We start from the raw sequence: 21,765 nt of genomic DNA on the forward strand, positions 1-21,765 counted from the left end.
CTGGAACACAGTCTGGTGCCTAATAAATGCTCAATAAATATTGGCTGGATGAAGAAGTCATCAATGATTCTAAATTACAACCTCACCTTATCACAGCTGCAGTGTGACCTTGAGCCAGTCATTTGTCCTGTCCATTTCAGTTCTCTCAAGACAAATGAAAGCACGAGCAGGCCCTGGGTGGTGTGAGAAGTAGATGAGACATCTCATGTAAAGCACTTCAGCACAGTACTTGCATTCAATGTCAGATTTTAAAAATTATTTATGTTATTTTAAATAATGTTTTGCTTTTATGAAATTATCATATAAGCCAGGCGCGACCGCTCACACCCGTAATTCCAGCACTTTGGGAGGCTGAGGCAGGTGGATCACGAGGTCAGAAATTCAAGACCAGCCTGGCCAACATAATGAAACCCCATCTAAACTACAAATGCAAAAAATTAGCCTGGCATGGTGGCGAGAGCCTGTAATTCCAGCTACTCAAGAGGCTGAGGCAGGAGAATCGCTTGAACCCAGGAGGCGGAGGTTGCAGTGAGCCGAGATCACACCACTGTACTCCAGCCTGGGCAACATTACAAGACTCCATTACAGGAAAAAAAAAAAAAAAGAAAGAAATTATTATATAGTAGAATTATAACAAATAATGTTCTAATTTCTGAAGCTGTTATTTTGGTACTGCAGACCTTACAAAATAAATGGTTCTCATAACTTTTTATGACTGTAAATTTTAACTCAGTCATTTAGAATTGTCTGTAATACACACCCATCAAATCTTGAAAATTTTGGTAGCTTCTAGAGGTCAAAGAACTCCCTGTGTTTATATAAGTGAAAGAAAGGAATAGAAAAAATATTCTTAATCTGTACTAAAAATCTAAAATTGAAAAATGACATAGAACACTAAGAAATAAAGTCATTTGTAATGTTAATTAAAGTACAGCATTGCTCCAACTAAAAACCTGAGACACAGTTATAAAACCATATTTACCCTCTTTCTATTCTGCTGGTGACAAAGATAAATTTTAGTCCTAAATCATCATGTGTCAGATTTGCTTGATGGGATATATTTATAAAGGCATCTTATTTTGTATCTGCTAATTTTTTAAAGGAAAAGATGAATTCTAGTCCAATATTCCTAATGAAGATGTTAAATCTTCTGTCAGAAGATTCTAAACCTAGGGGTGTCTTCAATTACCTATTATTTAACTACACTTAAAACTTTAGATTTATAATGGAGCACTAAGCCAAAAGCCCCATTACAACTAGTAAGAGAAAATGTCTTTAGGTCTCACCATTCTTCACCAGCCCCTAAAACATGGAGTCAAACAGTTCTCAATGTAGTGCAAGAGAAAACTCAAAAATGGGTCCCCAAAAATATGGAGTTCACGTGGCTACTAGCAATGTACCAGAAAACCCAAGAAGCTGCACTGAATGTATCAGTCTGTACCAACCCAGCACATGCTAGGATCATATACCTGAATAACTAAAACAAAAACAATGATAATAGGTAAGTCTTATGTATTACTATGTGCCAGGAACTGATTTAATGGCCTTGTGTATATTAAGTCATGTATCCTCACAATTATCCTGTGTGGTAGGTCTACTAATGAGATGATTTTTCTGGGTCCCCACCCAAATCTAATCTGGAATTGTAGCTTCCATAATTTTCACATATTGTGGAGGGACCAGGTTGGAGATAATTGAATTGTGGGGGTGGTTTCCCCTATACTGTTCTCATGGTAGTAAGTCTCACAAGATCTGATGGTTTCATAAGGGGGAGTTTCCCTGCACAAGTTTCCTCTTGCCTGCTGCCATGTAATATATGCATTTCACCTTCAACCACGATTGTGAGGCCTCCCCATCCATGTGGAACTGTGAGTCCATTAAACCTCTTTTTCTTTATAAATTACTCAGTCGCAGGTATGTCTTTATCAGCAGCATGAAAATGGACAAATACAACTAATATACCTATCTTATGGTTGAAGAAACTGAGACACAGACAGGAGAATTACTTTGCCCACAACTGCACAGCTAGCAAAGGGAAGGACATAATCCAGATTCCATGCCCTTTCCCCACCCAAGTGCTGTCTTTACTCATATACTGTAGAAAAGCAGGCATTGGTTTGGTTGGGTCAGCCAATGAGGATCTAATGGGTGAAATAATTCTGTTCTTCCAAATTTTATTCCTTTACATTTGCTTTATTTTTTTATGTGGAAACACTGTAAACTACAGACATCATGGCATTTCATCCCTAAATACTTTAGTATGCAGCTCTAAAAAATAAGAACAGCCTCCATAACCAAAATCGACACTATCATGCCTAACGAACCATAATAATAATCTTAATGAGTTTTAATATCATTTAAGACCCAAGCCATATTCCAATTTCCATAATGTTTCCCAAAATCACTTTTGTAGCTATTTAAATCTACATAAACTGGAATCTAATCTAGGATCACATGTTATAATACATCTGATGGTTGGGTCACTTAAATTGCTTTAACTCTATAAGACCCACTGTTTCTATGACGCTGATTTGCTAAGTGTCCAGAACAGTTGTCTAGTGGAGTCTCTCACCTTCAGGGTTTGCCTGATTGTTTAATCATGGTGTTATTTAGCTTGTTTCTACTTTTCCAGTTATTACCTATCTTTGAAATACCCTTCTGATAGTTACAAGATAAAGAAAATAAATCTACAACACCAAAGGCATGATCTATGAAAAACTGATAAATCAAACTTCATTAAAATTTAAAATGTCAAGGCCAAGCACAGTGACTCATGCCTGCCTGTAATTCTAGCACTTTGGAAGGAAGGTCCTGGAGGGAGGATCACTTGAGCCCAGGAATTCAATGCTATGGTGAGCTATATAATCTCACCACTGCACTCCAGCCTGGGTGACAGAGCAGGACTTTATCCTTAACAACAACAACAAAAACCCTGGCCAGGCAAGGTGACTCACTTTGGGTAATCCCAGCACTTTGGGAGGCCAAGGTGGGCGAATCATGAGGTCAGGACATCAAGACTATACTGGCCAAAGATGGTGAAACCCCATCTCTACTATAAAATACAAAGAAAATAAAAATAGCTGGGTGTGCTGGCAAATGCCTGTAATCCCAGCTACTCGGGAGGCTGAGGCAGGAGATTCATCTGAACTAGGGAGTTAGAGGTTATAGTGAGCCAAGATTGCGCCACTGCACACCAGCCTGGCAACAGAGCGAGACTCCATCTCAAAAAAAAAAAACAAAAAACCTGTTCTTCAAAGACACTGTCAAGAAAATGAAAACACAAGCCACAGACTGGGAGAAAATATTTGCAAGACAATCTGATGAAAGACTACCTTAAAAATATACAAAGAACTCTTAAAACTTAACAAGAATAAAACAACCCAAGTAAAAAATGGACTAAAGAACCTAACAGATACCTCACCAAAGATGACACATAGATGACATCTGTATATATATATATATATATATATATATACACATATAAATATACAAATATGTATATAAATATTTGTGTTTGTATATATATGCAAGTACAAATATATACACAAATCTTTGTGTATATACACATACACAAAGATACTCAACTTCATATGTTTCAGGAAATTGCAAATCAAAAGAACAAATGAGCTATTACTATGCACCTGTTAGAATGGCCAAAATCTAGAACAATGACAACACCAAATACTGGTGAGGATTTGGAGCCACAGAACATCTCATTCATTGCTGTGAAAATGCAAAATGGTACAATCACTTTGGAAAACAGTTTGGAGATTGTTTAGGAAGCTAATGATACTCTTATGATTCAGCAATCATGCTCCTTGGCATTTATCCAAAAAAGTGAAAACTTATGTTCACACAAAAACCTGCACATGGATGTTTATAGCAGTTTCATTTGTAACCGCCCAAACCTGGAAGCAAACAAGATGTCCTGCAATAGGTGGATAGATAAATAAACTGTGGTCCAACCAGACAAAAGAATATTATTCAGCACTAAGAGGAAATGAAAAAGCATTATCAAGCCATGAAAAGACATGGAGGAAATTTAAATGCATATTGGTAAATGAAAGAAGTCAATCTCAAAAGGCTGCATGCTGTACAGTTCCAACTATATGACATTCTGGAAAAGGCTACAGTAAAAAGATCAGTGGTTTCTAGGAGTTCAGGGGAAGGAGGAACAAACAGGGAGAGCACAGAGGATTTTTAGGGTAGTGAAACTACTCTATAAGATTCTACAATGGTGGACACATATCATACATTTGTCCAAAACCACAGAAGTACAACACTATGAGTGAACCCTAATGTAGACTATGGAATCTGAGCAAAAATGATGTGTCAGTGTAGGTCCATCAGTTGTCACAAGTGTAGTGCTCCGGTGAGATACGTCGATAATGGGGGAGGCTATGCATGTTTTAGGACAGGGTATTATGGGATATCTCTGTACCTTTTGCTCGATTTTTCTGTGACCCTAAGACTTTTCCAAAACAAAAAACTCTATTGAAAGCAAAAACAAAGCAAACACAACAAAACCTAGATAAAAGAACATTGAAAGAAGTCGAGGGTGAATTCTTGAGGATTCTGGGAGCGGGGGAAGATAATACATTGAATCTATGGCTCGTGTAGCAGCCTAGAGAAAAAGTCTGAAGACTAGAGAGGAGAATGAGCAGAAACTAAGGACTAAAGGAATGTTGTTCAATTATCTCTAGATTTAATTCATATAAGTGATCCTTGTATGAATAACCACAAGTGATTGAGACTAAAAATAAAACAATAGTCCAAATAACTTGCATTCTGAGCAGGGACTAGAAATTGTAGGTATAAGGCAGCTTTATGACATGGATACCAATATACAAAGCAAGATTTTGAGTTTTTGTCTTCAAGGCTTTATCATATTAGGTGGGGCTTTGTGATGCAAGCTCTCATTGGAGACTTCAACCTATTCACAGACAAAGTGTAAAGTAGCAAGGCTTAGTCACATTAGCAACCTACAATGTATACTAGTGCGATATAAATTCAGCTTGTTGCTAGTTTGCAGTCATAAAAGTCTTTTGAATCCTTGTTCAAAGACAACTCATTTGCATGCACTTTAAAAGCTCAGGAAATAGCCATGGAAAACTTTCCTTCAAGGTAGGTAAATAAAAAATGTTGCTATGGGATTATAAAAATAGACTGGAGAAATTTCAAGGTACTTCCATTATTTATTTATTCACCAAGTATTTTACATGACCTGCCTTAGCCAGGACCATGGGCATGCTGTAGATGTGAATTTTAGTTCACTTCACTAGGATTTCTGAAAGGCAGTGTTCTTTTGTGTCTCTAAATAAAGTTACATTTGTTCAGAGTCCCCCTTCACTCAGGAAGTTCAATCTCTAGAATTTGGTGGGGATGGGGGGGCAGGAACCCTTCTTCGTAGGGTCAGGTGAGGGAATCTGGCACAATCTAGAACAGTCTGGAAGATCCTCTGATCTCTTCTGGTTACACCGAACTGGTTGAGGTGTTCAGTGTCAAAATCCATGTGGTCCCTTGAAAGCAGTGGCCCAGTCCTAGAACTTTTGTCGACTGGGAAGTTAAAGGCTTGGTGAACCTTCTCTCTCAGAGGACCATGCAGCTTTTCTGCCATGAGGTCCTGCCACACACCAGCTGTGGGAGGGAAGTGCTGGTCTGCTTTACTACAGGACCTGCACACCTCTGCCTTGCTCCCAGTCTCTCCAAAAGCTTTCAGAACCTTCCCTCCGGGGTTGACCCATTTCTTCCTCTCTCGGTTGGGGCTTCTTTTTTACAACAAAATTCAATGTAGGGGTGATATTCCAGATGCCTGTTGCATACTTTATTTCTGAACTCTTCGTTTATCCCTATAGTGCCAAAATCATTAGTCCTAAACGTAAGGACACATGGTGACTTTCTTGGAATGGGGAAGGGAGAATCCTTACCATTCATTCAGGCTGCTGAAAGAGTACGTAACTCAAATTAAAACCTCAATGTGCTTTTCTAGTCACAGAAGTGAAGGCGAGAAAGACAGCCCCTGCCTTCAGGTATCTCACATCCTAGAAGAGAGGCAAATAAAGACGTCATCAAAATACAGCACACAGGAGAGATTCCTGCCTCAGGGGCCAGAGAGGGAGAATTTTCCTGGAGGAAATGGTTATGAACACTTAAACAACACTCCCTGTGTTCCAGGCACTATGCCAAGCAATTATTTATATACAGATATAGAGTGGGGCTATCACGGAGCCCAGGTAGTCTGTGTTCCTGCTTAAATTCCTAGGCTTTAAGGGATATCCCCAATGGGACCCAAAGAATAGGCATAGGCTTGCCATGGCAGAGAGTGTAGGTGCCTGGTGGAGGGAATAGGGTGGACACAGTGCAAAGATGCCCTGAGAGGCGCTCTGAAGAGGGAAGCTGAAATTGAACCACCTGGAGCAGTTACAGCTTAGGCCCTCCCCACGTGGACTGCCAGGATACTGACGCTTGTTTCCCTAATGCTGAGAAAAGTCAATCAGACAAAGTGGGCTGACTAGGGTAACAAACGGATTTTCAAAAATTCCTCTGCGAAAGCGAGTCTTCCCCCAACATTCTATCAAGATCTTGATTGCTAAGCTTATTAGATTTTGATTACTAAGCCTCTTGTCTAAAATGGAATTATCCCCTGCAAGGAGCTAAATCTGTGGTTCGAATTTACATCCTGCTGTGAGTCATTTTCTCCAGCAAATCAAATTGCTTTTCTCCCACCCACACCATAGCCAGGTGCGAAGGTTGCTACCTAAAGAGAGGCTGCGGACAGATAGCAGGACAGGAAGCTGACAATGCACACTTGTGATGGGATCAACAAATCTGCCGCAGGGTATCACCGGCCTCTGCTTAACCACATATTCTCTCTGCTACACAAGGATCATTTTGTTTTCTGCATTCAAAGGCTTTGATTATCATGGGCTGCAGAAAGCAGTTCTGGAATATTAAAGTAGTAAATTTACTTTCAGGATGTCTGTTATCAGCAGGTGTGAGTAAAATAAAGGATAGCCTTTGGGACGCCGAGGTGGGCGGATCACCTGAGGTCAGGAGTTAGAGACCAGCCTGGCCAATATGGTGAAACCCCTGTCTCTACTAAAAATACAAAAATTAGCCAGGCGCAGTGGTGCACATCTGTAGTCCCAGCTACTCGGGAGGCTGAGGCAGGAGAATCGCTTGAACCCAGGAGGCAGAGGCTGCAGTGAGCCGAGATTGTGCCACTGCACTCCAGTCTAGATGACAGAGCAAGATTCCATCTCAAATAATAATAATAATAATAATAAAAGATAGGCTTGATGCAAGGAAGACTGGAGACAGAAGTAAATCAATGTTCACTCGTCTTCATTCTTCAGACTTTCCCTATTTGTGTCAAAATTATGATTGTTGGGGCCTGCTTCACCTCTTGCTGAGTCTGGCATCCTGAACATCAAATCCAGATGAAGCTGAAGCAGCCAGAACTCTGGGTTGATGGCCCAAAAGCTCAAGCTGAGAACTGGCAAGGTGCCTCGCCCTAAAGCCGTGCCAGCTCAAAAGGGAAAGTAGAACCTGCGGTCCATCTTTGTGTGACACCTCATTTAAACCCAAGTGCTCTGCTTTTGTGAGACTTGACATAATTTATTCCTCAGAGGGGGAATGAGTGATTCATAGAGCCCGTCACAGAGGTACGCAGATGGCAAGTTGAGCTGGAATAAGACAAAGAACGGCAGGATGCCGAGGCCTCCTCTTGCCACCCCATGAACACCCAAGATGTCCCCGACACACACATGAAACCTGTCCGCATCAGGAACCCAGCCGGAGCCCCTTTTACAGAGCAGAAAGAGGTGGTTGTGGGTGAGCCCTGGGCTCCTAGGGGCATCAATCAGATTTCCACCTGCATTTTTTTTCTTTAAGAGACAGGATCTCCCTCTGTAACCCAGGCTGGAGTGCAGTAGAGTGATCATGGCTCACTGCAGCCTCAACCTCCTAGGTTTAAGCAATCCTCCTGTCTCAGCCTCCTGAGCAGCTAGGACTACGGGTGTGTGCCACTACAGCTCGGTAATTTTTTAAATTTCTTTAATATTTTGTACAGACAGGGTCTCATGTATTGCCCAGACTGGTCTTGAACTGCTGGCCTCAAGTGATCCTCCTGCCTCAGCCTCCCAAGGTGCTGGGATTACACAGCGAGCAGTCTCATTTTAATCTTTAATCCATCCCCATCGCTCCCCCACTAGGGCTTGCTATTCAGCCAACCGCACTGAACAGCACTCTCTCCTGCCCCACCAAGCTACTTGTCCAGGTCTCTCCAGGTGTCTGTATCTATTTCTTGTTATGCATCAGTCTATGCATGTCCTCTGCCCAATGAGGCTGCTGGAGACATAACATATCACAGAGGTTAAGAATATGAGCTCTGGGACCGAGCGACTGCAGTCTGAATCATGGCTATACCACCTCCCAGCTATGATCTTGGCCATGTTACTTATCTTTTCTGTGCCTCATTTTTTCTACTTATAATGTTGGGATAATAGCATGTATTTCTAGGGTTGTTTAAAAGACCCTGCAGTGAGTCTGTTAAGAAAGAAAGGAAACTGTTCAGCTCCCACTTATGAGTGAGAACATGCAGTGTTTGGTTTTCTGTTCCTGTGTTATTTTGCTGCAGATGATGGTTTCCAGCTTCACCCATGTACCTGCAAAGGACATGAACTCATTCTTTTTTATGGCTGCATAGTAATCCATGGTGTATATGTGCCACATTTTCTTTATCTAGTCTATCATTGATGGGCATTTGAGTTGGTTCCAAGTCTTTGCTATTGTAAATAGTGTTGCAGTAAACATATGTGTGTATGTGTCTTTATAGTAGAACAATTTATAATCCTTTGGGTAAATACCCAGTAATGGGCTTGCTGAGTCAAATGGTATTTTTGGTTCTAGACCCTTGAGGAATCACCACACTGTCTTCCACAATGGTTGAACTAATTTACACTCCCACCAACAGTGTAAAAGTGTTCCTTTTTCTCCGCATCCTCACCAGCATCTGTTGTTTCCAGACTTTTTAATGATTTAAATATAGCCATCTATTTTTTTTGGGGGGGGGGACAGAGTCTCACTCTATAGCCCTGGCTAGAGTGCAATGACACGATCCTGGCTCATTGCAACCTCTGCCTCCTGGGTTCAAGCAATTCTCAAACCTCAGCCTCCTGAGTAGCTGGGATTACAGGCGCCTGCCACTGCGCTCAGCTAACTTTTGTATTTTTAGTAGAGATGGGGTTTCACCATTTTGGCCAGGCTGGTCTTAGACTCCTGACCTCATGATCCATCCGCCTCAGCCTCCCAAAGTGCTGGGATTACAGGTGTGAGCCACTGTGCCCAGCCAATGGTCACCATTCTAACTGGCATGAGATGGTATCTCATTGTGGTTTTGATTTGCGTTTCTCTAATGACCAATGATGATGAGCTTTTCTTCATGTTTGTTGGCCACATAAATGTCTTCTTTTGAGAATTATCTGTTCATATCCTTCACCTACTTTTTGATGGGATTGTTTTTTTTTTTTTTCTTGTAAATTTGTTTAAGTTCCTTGTAGAGTCTGGATATTAGATCTTTGTCAGATGGACAGATTACAAAAATTTTCTTCCATTCTATAGATTGCCTGTTCACTCGGATAATAGTTTATTTTGCTAAGCAGAAGCTCTTTAGTTTAATTAGGTCCCATTTGTCAATTATGACTTCTGTTGCAATTGCTTTTGTTGTATTAGTCATGAAGTCTTTGCCATTGCCTTCCACACAAGGAGGGAAATGTCACACACCAGGGCCTGTTGAGGGGGTGTGGGGAAAGGGGAGGGAGAGCATGAGGACAAATACCTAATGCATATGGAGCTTAAAACCTAGATGACGGCTTGATAGGTGCAGCAAATCATCATGGCACATGTATACCTATATGACATATCTGCACATTCAGCACATATATCTCAGAACTTAAGTAAAATTAAAAATAAATAAAATTTTTAAATGCAATTTTAACATGTAACTTTACTGTTAAAAGCTTCTATCTGAGAAAAAGAAAAACAGAAACAAAAAAAGGAAAAGGGAAGCAAGGTAGGGAGGGGTAGAGGAGGGAGGGAGAGAGGGAAAAGAAAGATAGTGAGCCTCTTGAAATAAAGGACCATGTATTATTCACTTTTTTCTTCTGTGCCTCATTTAGTTCATTCATTATCATTACCATTCATGAGTTCATACAATGTGCCAGTTACTGAAAAAGATCAGTCCTTGACTGCCCTGACCCTCAAGGAACTCACAGTCTAGAGAGAATGCCAATGAATAACATCAGTGGCTGTGATAGTGTGAGGACAGCCAAGGGACAGCAGGGCCACATTGCTCTGAAGTTCATCACTCTGGATCCCAGGTTCAAATTCTACTGTCGTTTCCTGGCTGTATGACTGAGTAAGTTATTAGCACCACTCGGGACTGCTGTGTGGATGAAGTTAAAAGATAATGAGAGCCTGGACAACATAACAAAACCCTGTCTCTACAAAAAAAAATAATTTTTTAAAATTAGCTGGTGTGATGGTGCATGCCTATAGTCTCAGCTACATGGGAGGCTGAGGCAGGATGACTGCTTGAGCCTGGAGGGAAGGAAGAAGAAGAGCCAGGCATATTGGTGCACATCTATAGTTCCAGCTACTCAGGAGGCTGAGGCAGGAGAATTACTTGAGCCCAGGAGTTCCAGGCTATAGTGTGTCATGATCAAGCCTGTGAATAGCCACTGCACTCCAGCCTGAGCAACGTAGGAAGACTCCATCTCTAAAAAGGAAAAAAAGAATAAGGTCATGGGAGACCAGAAGCACAGCTGACACATAGTATTTAAAGCATGTTAGCTATGAATGTTACATTTATGTACATATATATGCATAATAGATACATATATAACATATATGTGCACACACATATGCATAACAGGTATCCACTGCAGAGTGCAATGGGAGCACGGAAGGTGAGAAACTAAACTTGAGTCTGCAAAGCTTCCAAAAGGAGGTGACCCCAGTGCTCAGTCTTCAAGAATGAGTAAGAGAGAGGCGGAGAAGCAGAGGAAGGCTGATTCAGGCTGACGCTCCAGTGCACATAAAAGCGTGAAAGGAGAGAACATGAGTCACTCCAGAAGGCCCTACGAGGGCCTCAGATAAACGCACCGGAGAGGCAGGCAGGAGCTGAATCACGCAGGGCCCTGCAAATGAATTCAGACCTTGCCTGAGGTCAGTGCAGGGCTGTGGAAAGAATTCAAGCTGGAACCTGCCATGGACGGTTTGACACTTTTTAAATCAATCATGTTTTCATAGCATTAGCCAGTGATAACCAACTTCGGATCAGGTCATGATCCCAAGGCCCTGCAGAATGCTGAAGCAAAGTCCAAAAAAGGCTCTGTCGAGGGCCATAGACGTCTACGGCAACGTGTATTTATTCTACTTCTTTGGGAAGTGATAAATCCTTTGTGGAAAAGACTCATCTCTTTTTCTATTATCTTTGAAAGTGCTAGAACAATACATGGACATATCAGATTTGCCCAACAAATACCGATTGGTCATAACCAATGCACATTACATATGATGACTTCTAGCTATTTAAGGTAGTTAACGGACTATTTGGTGGCAAGTAGAGATGAGGGTGCGAGCATAGCAAGATATTGAAGGACAAATGCCATTAGGGTATTTGTTAGAGGGTGGACTTCAGTGACATGGAGGGCTGTTCATTTAAATCACAAAACCTATTAGAAAGCTGTTCTGTTCAGACCACAAAATGGCAGAAGCTTTTTCTGACTTCTGGTAATAAAATGTGAAATTAGCAATAGAATTATATTCCTTTAATTTGGAGGTGGAAAAAGGAGTGAAAAGAAAATAAGACACACTTTAGTGGGGGGAGGAAACAGTGAATCCATGGAGGAATGTGGTCTGGAGGATCTACTAGGGAAATGAACCCTCCAAAACAACAGTATCTTGACAGTCATTGAACCCAGGCCCACTTATTCATTTATTCATTCAACAAATATTTATTGAGCTCCTTCTAAATCTAAGATGCTACAAAATGGTGAACAAAACTGACTCCATATTGTTCTGTACCTCATGAAGATTACACTGAAGCAGGGAAAACAGGCTTTCTATAAATGAACACACTGATAAGCCCATAATGAGTTGTGATAAGTGCTTTGAAGGAAAACAATAGTGCCCTGTGCTATGAGAAAGAAGAAAGGCCTGCCTTAAGCTGTTGTGGGAAGTAGAAAAGCTCCTTTTTAAAGTTTCCTTTCTTGTTAAAAAATAAGTGTACTGATAACTTTGTTAAGCCCTATCCTATGTAGCTGTTAGACATGCCATGCTTACAGGCACATAGCACATTCTATGACATTGTACTTTAACCAAGATATCTCTGCTGGATGTGCTCACAGGCATGTCCCAGCTCTCCATTGCTTTCACCTGTTTAGAAAAGTTTTAAGTTATTAGCCAATTGGGTTTTAGTTTAGATTGTGAGGTCTGGCTCCAGCCAATGGAAATCAGACCCAGCAGTAAGGACGACCCAAAATGCGTAAGGGATAAGTTTGTGTGTTTTCCTTTGTTCATTGTACTCTCGTGGCAAGATGGCTAGCGAGAGTAGTCTTCCTCCAGGAAATAAAAATTGTGTTGCTGAAAAATCCTTTGTCTCAGTGCTAATTTCTCTTTGCTGCACAGAGCATCTGTTTCCAACAGCAGGGGCCCAGCAAAATTTTCCTGGGGAATAGTCAAAAAGCATAAGTAGGAAAAAGCCAGGACAGGACAGATCGGGAGAGTCTGCAGGTGGGCGTGGAAGGGAGGCTTAAGGTGGAAAAGAGCTGTGTGAATGTGAGGAACAACAAGTCAGTGGTGTGGATGGGGGAGGCGTGAGGAAGAGGGGGCCACTGTGGAGAGGCCGAGGCCACAGATACAGGGACCAGTTTACTGAGTAGGAAAAGGTGAGAAATGAAGAGGGCCTTCAATGGAACTCCACAGCCTCTCTCCAAGTCAACATACCAGGTCAGTACTGGCAGCTCAGCCCAGAAACGGTTGTCAGCCACAGCTGGGGTAACTGTGTGCAGAGGTGTTTGAACCAGAGCCATTCTATCTTGAATAGGGACCGAGTAAAATAACGCTGAAACCTACTGGGCTGCCTTCCCAGGTGGTGTGGCATTGATAGTCACAGGATGAGATAGAAGGTCGGCACAAGGTACAGGCCACAAAGACTTTGCTGATAAAACAGGATGCAGTAAAGAAGCCAGCCAAAACCAGTCAAAATCAAGATGGACATGAAAGTGACCTCTGGTCATCCTCACTGCCCATTAAATGCTAATTATAATGCATTATCATGATAAAAGACATTCCCACCAGGGCCATGACAGTTTACAAATGTCACTGCAACTTACCCCATATGGTCTAAAAAGTAAAGGAACCCTCAGTTCTGGGAATTGCCCACCTGTTTCCTGGAAAATTCATGAATAATCCACTTCTTATTTAGCATATAATCAAGAAATAACTGTAAGTATAATCAGTCGAACTGCTCTGCCAGTGGAGTAGTCATTTCTTCTTCTTCTTCTTTTTTTTTTTTTTTTTTTTTTTTTTTTTTTTTTTTTTTTTTTTTTTTTTTTTTTTTTTTGAGATGAAGTCTTGCTCTATCACTCAGGCTGGAGTGCAGTGGCACCATGTTGGCTGACTGCAACCTCTGCCCAGGTTCAAGCGATTCTCCTGCCTCAGCCTCCCAAGTAGCTTGGATTACAGGCGTGCACCACCACTCCTGGCTAAGTTTGGTTTGTTTTTAGTAGAGAGGGGGTTTCACCATGTTGGCCAGGCTGGTCTTGAACTCCTGGGCTCAAGGGATCCACCTGGGTTGGCCTCCCAAAGTGTTGTGATTATGGGCATCAGCGTGAGCCACCGCCCCCGGCCTTTCTTTACTTTCTTAATAAAGTTACTCTCACTTTATGCTTTCACCTCGAATTCTTTCTTGTGCGAAGTCCAAGAACTCTCGCTTGGGGTCTGGATCGAGACCCCTCTCCGATAACAACTGGTATCGGTGTTAAAGTTTCCCCCAAATGTCAGCGGCTTCCCCCTACGAGTCAGAGTTGGGGAGAGACAGGAGGGAAGAGAGGGCCGACAAAGAGCAAAGGAAACAGAAGGCCTGGGAGCCAAGTGGGCCCAGGGTGGACTCCAGACTCCCCTGGCGGCCCGCACAACTCAGATGACCCGTCTGCGAAGTGGAGATCTCAGCGGGCGCGCCACCGGGCTGCGGAAAAGGAGTGCAAGGGTGATGCCCACGCCTGGCCCAGGGCGGGGACGCAATACAAGGCTCTCCCGGCTGCGATTGCTGGAGGAAGGGAGTCCTGTGGAAGACACAAAGGAACTAGAACCGACTCGGTGTCGGGACAAGCCTTGACGGTTGACGGGGTCGGGGGCGGGGGAGGTGTCCGGCAAGAGCTGGGTTTCAGCCTGGGTTGCCCACGACAGCGAAAGCGACTGGCAGGTGGCGGTAGGGTGACTTCTTCAGCTTAAGTGCTTAGCGGGCAGGCGAAGGGGCGGAGCAAGAGAAGAAAACACAAAGGACCGGGAGGAAGCCGGGGAGACCGGTGGGGGCCGCGGGCCGCGGTGCAGTCGCTGGGGAGCGAGGCCTGCTGGGCTCAGCAACGGGGGACGAGGTCTCGGAGGCGTCCCGGCCCTCACAGGTGAGCCCCCGCTCCAGGGGTGGTGACGGTGGCCTGGGGGAACGCGGAGCCGCGGGGCAGTCCTTTGAAGGCGGCGCGGCGCAGCAGTGGCCGCCCCTCACTCTCACCGGGTTCGGACCCCGGCGGCCCCGGCGCGGGCTAGGGGCTGGGAGGTTTGGGGTGGCCCCGGCTGCCTCTGGCCAGGGACGGCGGCGGACTCCAGGAGGCTGACCCCCGCCTGGCTCCCCTGACCGCATCAGAAAGTGCGGTGTCCCCAGCCCGTCGTCCAGCCCAGCAGGCCCCCGGTTCCAGACCATTCTAAGAAGCACTCCCGCTCCCCATGCTGGTGCGCGCTTTCCTACGCATGTCCGCCGGTCAGCACCCCCGGGTCCCTTCCCCATCACTGAAGAAGCAGAGGGTCCCCGGACCACCCTAGGGTGGGGGGTGGGAGCTACACCTGCAGTCAAGACCCTCGGAAGGCTTCCTCTTAGGTGTGGACTGAGGACTAAGTGGGTCCCAGGGGACCTGGCCACCGAAGCTGAGAGGTATCTTTGCTTCCAAATATAAGACAGTGGCCTACTAGCTAAGCAAAGATAATCTAGTTTGGCCTAGTCAGCAAAGACTTCCTGGGAGTGCTCAGGAATTGGAAGGTGTGCACGGCCTGTCTGACAGCCGCCCCTTCGTACGCACAGCAGCGTGCTTGGTGCTGAGCGGGGCTTTACTGACCTATCCCTCATCCTCATCCTCGTCTTCATCTCTGCCACAGCCCCTCACCGTTGTGTGCATTATGCCCACTTAATAGAGGAGAAAGCTGAGGCACGGACGGATGAAGTCGTTTGTACCAAAGCACAGGGATCACAGGGGAAAGAGTCAGGATTTGAACCCGGGTTTCTCGGACTCGGCACTTTCCTGTGAAGCGTACCATGCTGTCTCTGTAATCACATCAGGCACCTGTGATGAAACTTGGTGGGAGTATGGGTCCCTTTAGCTCAAATGCTTCAAAGTTTAGTAATTGATGTAGGAAACAGAATTGTGTATAAGAGGTTCATTTTGCAGAAGAAAAGCAGCAGTGGCAGAGTTCAGGGCTGCAGAATGCAGTGGCCACTCGGGGCAGGAAGACGCTCAAAGTCCACCTGGGTTATGTCCATCATTGCCAAATCCAAGGTCCACTTTTCTAAGCCATGTGAAGGTGTTGATGATTCACTCCCTCCTTAAGGAATTCCCTCCCCTCTGTATCAGCTATTCCTTCTCAGTCATTTCCTTGGCCTGCTTTTTTTTTTTTTTTTTCAATCTTTCTGCTCTCTCATATCTATGATGGCAGTTCGCAAATTCATCTCTCTAGCCTACCCCTGTTCTGGAACTCCAGAGCCAAATAGTCAAATATTAACAAATATTAACAGCTAATTCTGTTTGCCCCCACAGGCACCCAAATCCAACATTTCCAAACCCATATTTATCCTCTCTGTCAAAGATAGACAGAGCTGAGTTCCAGCCTGGGTTGCCACTAACAGCAAAAGTGACTGCCTGGGGGCTGTAGGATGACTTCGCCAGCTTAAGAGCTGGCGAATTTAGCATATCTATCAAAAATGCTGAATTCCCACCAGGGTCTTTGTTCAGGTCTCTGTAATTCCTTGCCCAGACTAGTGCACCACCTTGCAACCTGGTTCTCCTGTCCCGGAGTCCATCTGCCTTCCACAGATCCTCCTGAAAGCTTAGGAGTCCTAGACCTGACTAGATGGAATGGACCATCCTTCCTTTCCTTCCCTAGCATCCTGTGCATTCCTCAGGGGAACCCTTTTTATGTTGTATGACTGTTGACTTGTCTGTCTCCCTCTGTGGACTATGAATTCCTTCAGCCCTGGTCTTGTCTTATCCTTCTTCATACCCCCAGGCTGGCACATAATTAACGCTCAGTGCACAGTGTTATATTTCACTCCATTCTAAATCTGATCTGTCCCCCATTAGTGAAGGAATGTGTGTATGCTGGTGGAAGAGGGGCACTAGACGTTGAGTTTGCAGATGGGCTAATGACAAAAGGAAAATGAGTTTTCCAAATAACTCCAGTGGATCCTCAGGATGCTTTTAAGCTTGATACAAACATTCAGTCACCGCATAGTGATTCTCTTCTACGGTCCTTAGACACTGGGTCAAGGAGAAAGCAGAGGATAATCAACTGGAAGGAGAGCAAGCACTAAGTCATCATGGCTTCAACGTCTACTCGTGGAAACCAAGATAAAGATCACCATTTGCCACCACCAAGCAAGCAGGTATACTTTTATCTTTATTGATCGATTCATTGAGACAGGCTCTCACACTGTCACCCAGACTGGAGTGCAGTGGTGCAATTATGGCTCACTACAGCCTCAAACTGCTGGATTAAGTGATCCTCCTACTTGAGCTTCTCACTTAACTGGGATGACAGGTGCAGGCCACCATGCCTGGCTAACTATTTTTTTGTGGTTAGGCATGAGGTCTCACTATATTGCCCAAGCTGATCTCAAAGTTCTGGCCTCAATTAATCCTCCTATCTAGGCCTATTGAAATGCTGGGATTACAGGCATGGGCCACCATTCCTGGTCAGGTATAGTTTTAACTGCAGGACCTGCCATCTAAAAAAATATATATCATACAGGATTTTTATTAAATTTCATCCTTAACCAGTATCTTATTTTTTTCAGTATGGCACTTTGTTGGATGGGCTTTTGAAAAAAAAGCCGCTTTTCGAAGCAGCTGAAAAGTGTGTTTTCAGCTACTTTGAAAAGAAGCCTTTTAAAATTTTATTTACAAAATTCTTCCTTTTTACTCTTTCTTCTTTAGAATCCAGGCTTACTAACTCTTAGATGAACTGTCAGTGACTGAAGAGGTTTCTGATAGCAGAGCAAAACTCTTTATAGACTCTAACAGAATGATACATATTGCATTCATTCATTCATTCATTTATAGAGATAGGGGTCCCGTTATATTGCCCCTGCAGGTCTCAAACTCCTGAGCTCAAATGATCCTCCCACCTCAGCCTCCCAAAGTGCTGGGATTACAGGCATGAGTCACCACACCTGGTGACATTTTGCTTATTTTTTTTACATTTTTATTAATATGGATAGTTGCACTAATCCTGTGCTGTTGACAGGTGTTACTGTTCAGGGTGGCAGAGTCTTTAATACTAATTAGCTAGCAGATTGAGAACTCAAGTGTTAACGTGGAAACCATTTTTGAACTTGTTAGGAATGGATACTGTGTATTTCAGGAATATATCAATGAACAAAAGAGAGCCCAGGCACAGTGGCTCATGCCTGTAATCCCAGTGCTTTGGGAGACTGAGGCGGGCAGATCACCTGAAGTTGGGGGTTCAAGACCAGCCTGACCAACCCTATCTCATACAAAATTAGCTAGGTGTGGTGATGCATGCCTGTAATCCCAGCTACTCAGTAGGTTGAGGCAGGAGAATTGCTTGAACCCAGGAGGCAGAGGTTGTGGTGAGCCGAGATCATGCCATTGCACTCCAGCCTAGGCAAGAAGAGCAAAACTCCATCTCTGATGGGTCAGTAGTGTTCATATTCAAGCTGAAAATAGGGTATGGAGGCAGTAATGTTTAAGGAGCAAAATTTAGGCAAGGCAAAGAGACAAATGATAGAAAGTCGCAAGGAGAATTATTTGGATACCTGAGTTGCCTCCGTGAAATGGAGAGTCATCAAACATTCATTGCTATACAGAAAAGGATCACCAGAGCGCCTTTTCTTTTCTTTTTTGAGATGGAGTCTAGCTCTGTCACCCAGGCTGGAGTGCAGTGGTGCCATCTCTGCTCACTGCAACCTCCACCTCCCGGGTTCAAGCAATTCTCCCACTTCAGTCTCCTGAGTAGCTGGGATTACAGGCACCCACCACCACACCTGGCTAATTTTTGTATTTTTAGTAGAGACGAGATTTCACCATGTTGGCCAGGCTGGTCTTGAACTCCTGACCTCAAGTGATCTGCCTGCCTCAGCCTTCCAAAAAGCTGGGATTACAGGCTGACTGCAGGACTAGAAGCAACTGTGATAACCAGGGTGTGTGCATTTGTTTATTAAGGGAAGGCAGTCCTTATTTCTGCCCCAGGCACAGCCAAGAGCAAGAGCAAATATTTACCCTGGGCATCTGGAGGCTTGCATGTGCTAAGGAAGGAAGATAAGTGGAGACTGAGAGCAGCTCCTTCTCCTGCTGCTGTGACTCAGTCTGGGACTTACTGCATCTTTGCCCTATGCCTTGAGGAGTTGCAGAGAGAGAAGAGGGAGGTCGCCGCCTTGGGCTGCTTATAGAGCGCCACAGATGCTGGTGCCACAGGGTTTCTCCAACCCATTCATTGGCATCACACTGTAAAGTGCTTGGCCCAGGACCAGGCCCATACAAAGTGCTCAAGAAATGGTGACCATCCTGCACATTGGCATCTACTACACAGAAAGTCTAAAAAAGACAGTGGCTAGATCAGCACAATCAAACTACACTTCAGGAGTTAAGGAGCTGCACTGCAACCAGAAAAACACAGGTTTTTACCCTGGAGATAAATGGCAAAGAACCCACATAAATAATTCACAAAAAAGGAAATACAAGTGTGACTTTTTTTTTTTTTTTTTTTTTTTTGAGACGGAGTCTTGTTCTGTTGCCCAGGCTGGAGTGCAATGGTGCAATTTCAGCTCACTGCAACCTCTGCATCCCAGGTTCTAGCAATTCCCTGCCTCAGCCTTCCAAATAGCTGGGACTACAGGTGCACACCACTACACCTGCTATACCTGGCTAATTTTTTATATTGTTTTAGTAGAGACAGGGTTTCACTGTGTTGCCAGGCTGGTCTCAAACTCCTTAGCTCAGGCAATCCACCAACCTTGGCCTCCCAAAGTGCTAGGATTACAGGTGTGAGCCACTGTGCCCAGCCTGTGACTTCTATAGTAAAGAAAAAGTTAAATTTAAAAAAAAAATTAATAAGGCTAGGCATGGTGGCTCCTACCTGTAAACCTGACACTTTGGGAAGTCAAAGTGGGACAATCACTTGAGGCCAGGAGTTCAAGACCAACCTGAGAAACAGTGAGATGTCCCCGGCTCTATATAAAAAAAAATTTTTTTTTTAATTAGCCGGGCAAGGTGGTGTGCACTTAAAGTCCCAGCTACTCAGGAGGCTGAGGTGTGAGGATTACTTGAGCCCAAGAGTTCGAGACTGCAGTGAGCTATGATGGCACCACTCTACTCCAGCCTGGGTGACAAAGTGAGACCCTGTCTCTAAAAAAATAAAATAAAATAAAATGGTCAAAATGGCAAATATTATATGTATTTTTCCACAAAAAAATTAGTGAGCCAATACAAAAAGATTACAACCCAGATCCAATTACAGGAATTGCCTGAAAACCAGAGAGAAGGGAGGTGTAGCTGAAGAATATGTAGAGATACTCAAACACATCCATTAGCAAAGAAGTAATTCCAAGTGTGACAAAATTCTTTTGGTGAGCCAAAGATTTCTTCATTTCTTGCATTTGAAGTACTCTTCAATGACATCTTGGTCTGAGACTCCTTGCCATAGGCCTTTTTTGGGGGGACAGAGTCTTGCTCTGTCACCAGGCTGTAGTGTAGTGGCCCAATGTCGGCTCACTGCAACCTCCACCTCCCAGCTTCAAGTGATTCTCCTGCCTCAGCCTCCCGAGTAGCTGTGACTACAGGCGCATGACACCATGCCCAGCTAATTTTTGTATTTTTTTAGTAGAGACGGGGTTTCACCATGCTGGCCCGGCTGGTCTTGATCTCTTGACTTTGTGATGCTCCCGCCCTGGCCTCCCAAAGTGCTGGGATGACAGGCGTGAGCCACTGCGCCTGGTCTCCTTGCCATAGTCCTTAACTACTACAGAGCTGCAACCAACCACTTTACTGGGGTTCCTCTCTCTGTCAGTTTTACAGAGGCTTACACATTCCCCTAGTTTCTTGTCATCAACCTTAATTAGGTTGATTTGGTGTTCAGCACAAAAGGCCTCCGCCAACTTCACATGCATAGGCTCCTCACAGTTGGATGCAAGCACACAAAGATGGGCTTGGTGCTTGTCTAAGGCTTTGGCAGCTTCGCGAATTCCACGTGCTAGGCCATCGTGGATGAGGGCGGTCTTCAGCACCTCTTGTAAAGCATTATTAACGTCCATTACACCTCCAGCAGCAATGCCTTCCTCGGCCACGGCGGTTGGTTAAAGGTGAAGCCAAATCTTGAACGCACCCAAGCCTCCGCTTCTACATGGCGGCAGGGAAAGAGCCAAACGCCTTTCTTTAACTTGCTTGGAATCGTCTTTACCCACGCCTAGCGGTTACACAGGATACGTAGCCGGGAGGGAGTGTTCCGGCCCTGCGGGTAGGGGTGGAGACTGCACAGCCATTGAGGACAGCGGCCTAGCAACTCTCGGTCACAGTAAGAATATACACGCCCTGAGCTTTACTTCTAGGTTCGTGTCTGAAAAATGTTCTCTCGTGGGTCCACAGGGGGAACATGAGGCGGTGGGGACTCGGAGGCATTGTGCAGAATTATACAGCTGTTACAAGCAGCAGACTAGATGGAGACAGCAACATGGATGGATCTTAAAAGCATAGAGCTGAGTTGAGAGGATTTTAAGAATCAAATATATAAAAGTGCTATTTACATTAAAAAGATATATTCACCCAAGATAATGAATATTTCACAAGAATGGATAGAAATAAAAGACCCGGCCGGGTTCAGTGGCTCACGCCTGTAATCCCAGCACTTTGGGAGGCCAAGGCGGGCGGATCACGAGGTCAGGAGTTCAAGACCAGCCTAGCCAACATGATGAAACCCTGTCTCTACTAAAAAACACAAAAATTAGCTGGGCATGGTGGCGCATGCCTGTAATCCTAGCTACTCCGGAGGCTGAGCAGGAGAATTGCTTGAACCGGGACCCCAGAGGGGAGGTTGCAGTGAGCTGAGATGGCACCACTGCACTCCAGCCTGGGCTACACAGCAAGACTCCATCTCAAAAAGAAAAAGAAAAGAAAAAAAGAAATAAAAGATCCAATGATGTTATCGAAGAGTACTTCAAATGCAAGAAATGAAGAAATAAATCTTTGGCTCACACACACAAAA

At 44.2% G+C, this 21,765-nt stretch overlaps 1 protein-coding gene and 1 long non-coding RNA gene across 2 annotated transcripts in view; one reads left to right on the top strand and one right to left on the bottom strand.

The window, feature by feature from the left end:
• On the bottom strand, positions 1–14,532 carry LOC119472930. Its single transcript, XR_005202102.1, has 3 exons — positions 13,960–14,532; positions 5,928–6,041; positions 1–173 (listed from the first exon to the last, which is right to left on the bottom strand). It is a non-coding gene; the product is annotated as an uncharacterized LOC119472930 (long non-coding RNA).
• OCIAD2 (OCIA domain containing 2) overlaps positions 14,441–21,765 on the top strand; it is a 19,187-nt gene continuing 11,862 nt past the window's right edge. The window contains exons 1-2 of the mRNA XM_017540287.2: positions 14,441–14,687; positions 16,806–16,933. Of these exons, the coding sequence (XP_017395776.1) occupies positions 16,868–16,933 (66 nt within the window). The 5' untranslated portion in view covers positions 14,441–14,687; positions 16,806–16,867. The remainder of the gene's footprint in view (positions 14,688–16,805; positions 16,934–21,765) is intronic.

This window comes from Cebus imitator, unplaced genomic scaffold, assembly GCF_001604975.1.
Source record: "Cebus imitator isolate Cc_AM_T3 unplaced genomic scaffold, Cebus_imitator-1.0 Scaffold124, whole genome shotgun sequence".
Classification (NCBI taxonomy): Eukaryota; Metazoa; Chordata; class Mammalia; order Primates; family Cebidae; genus Cebus; species Cebus imitator.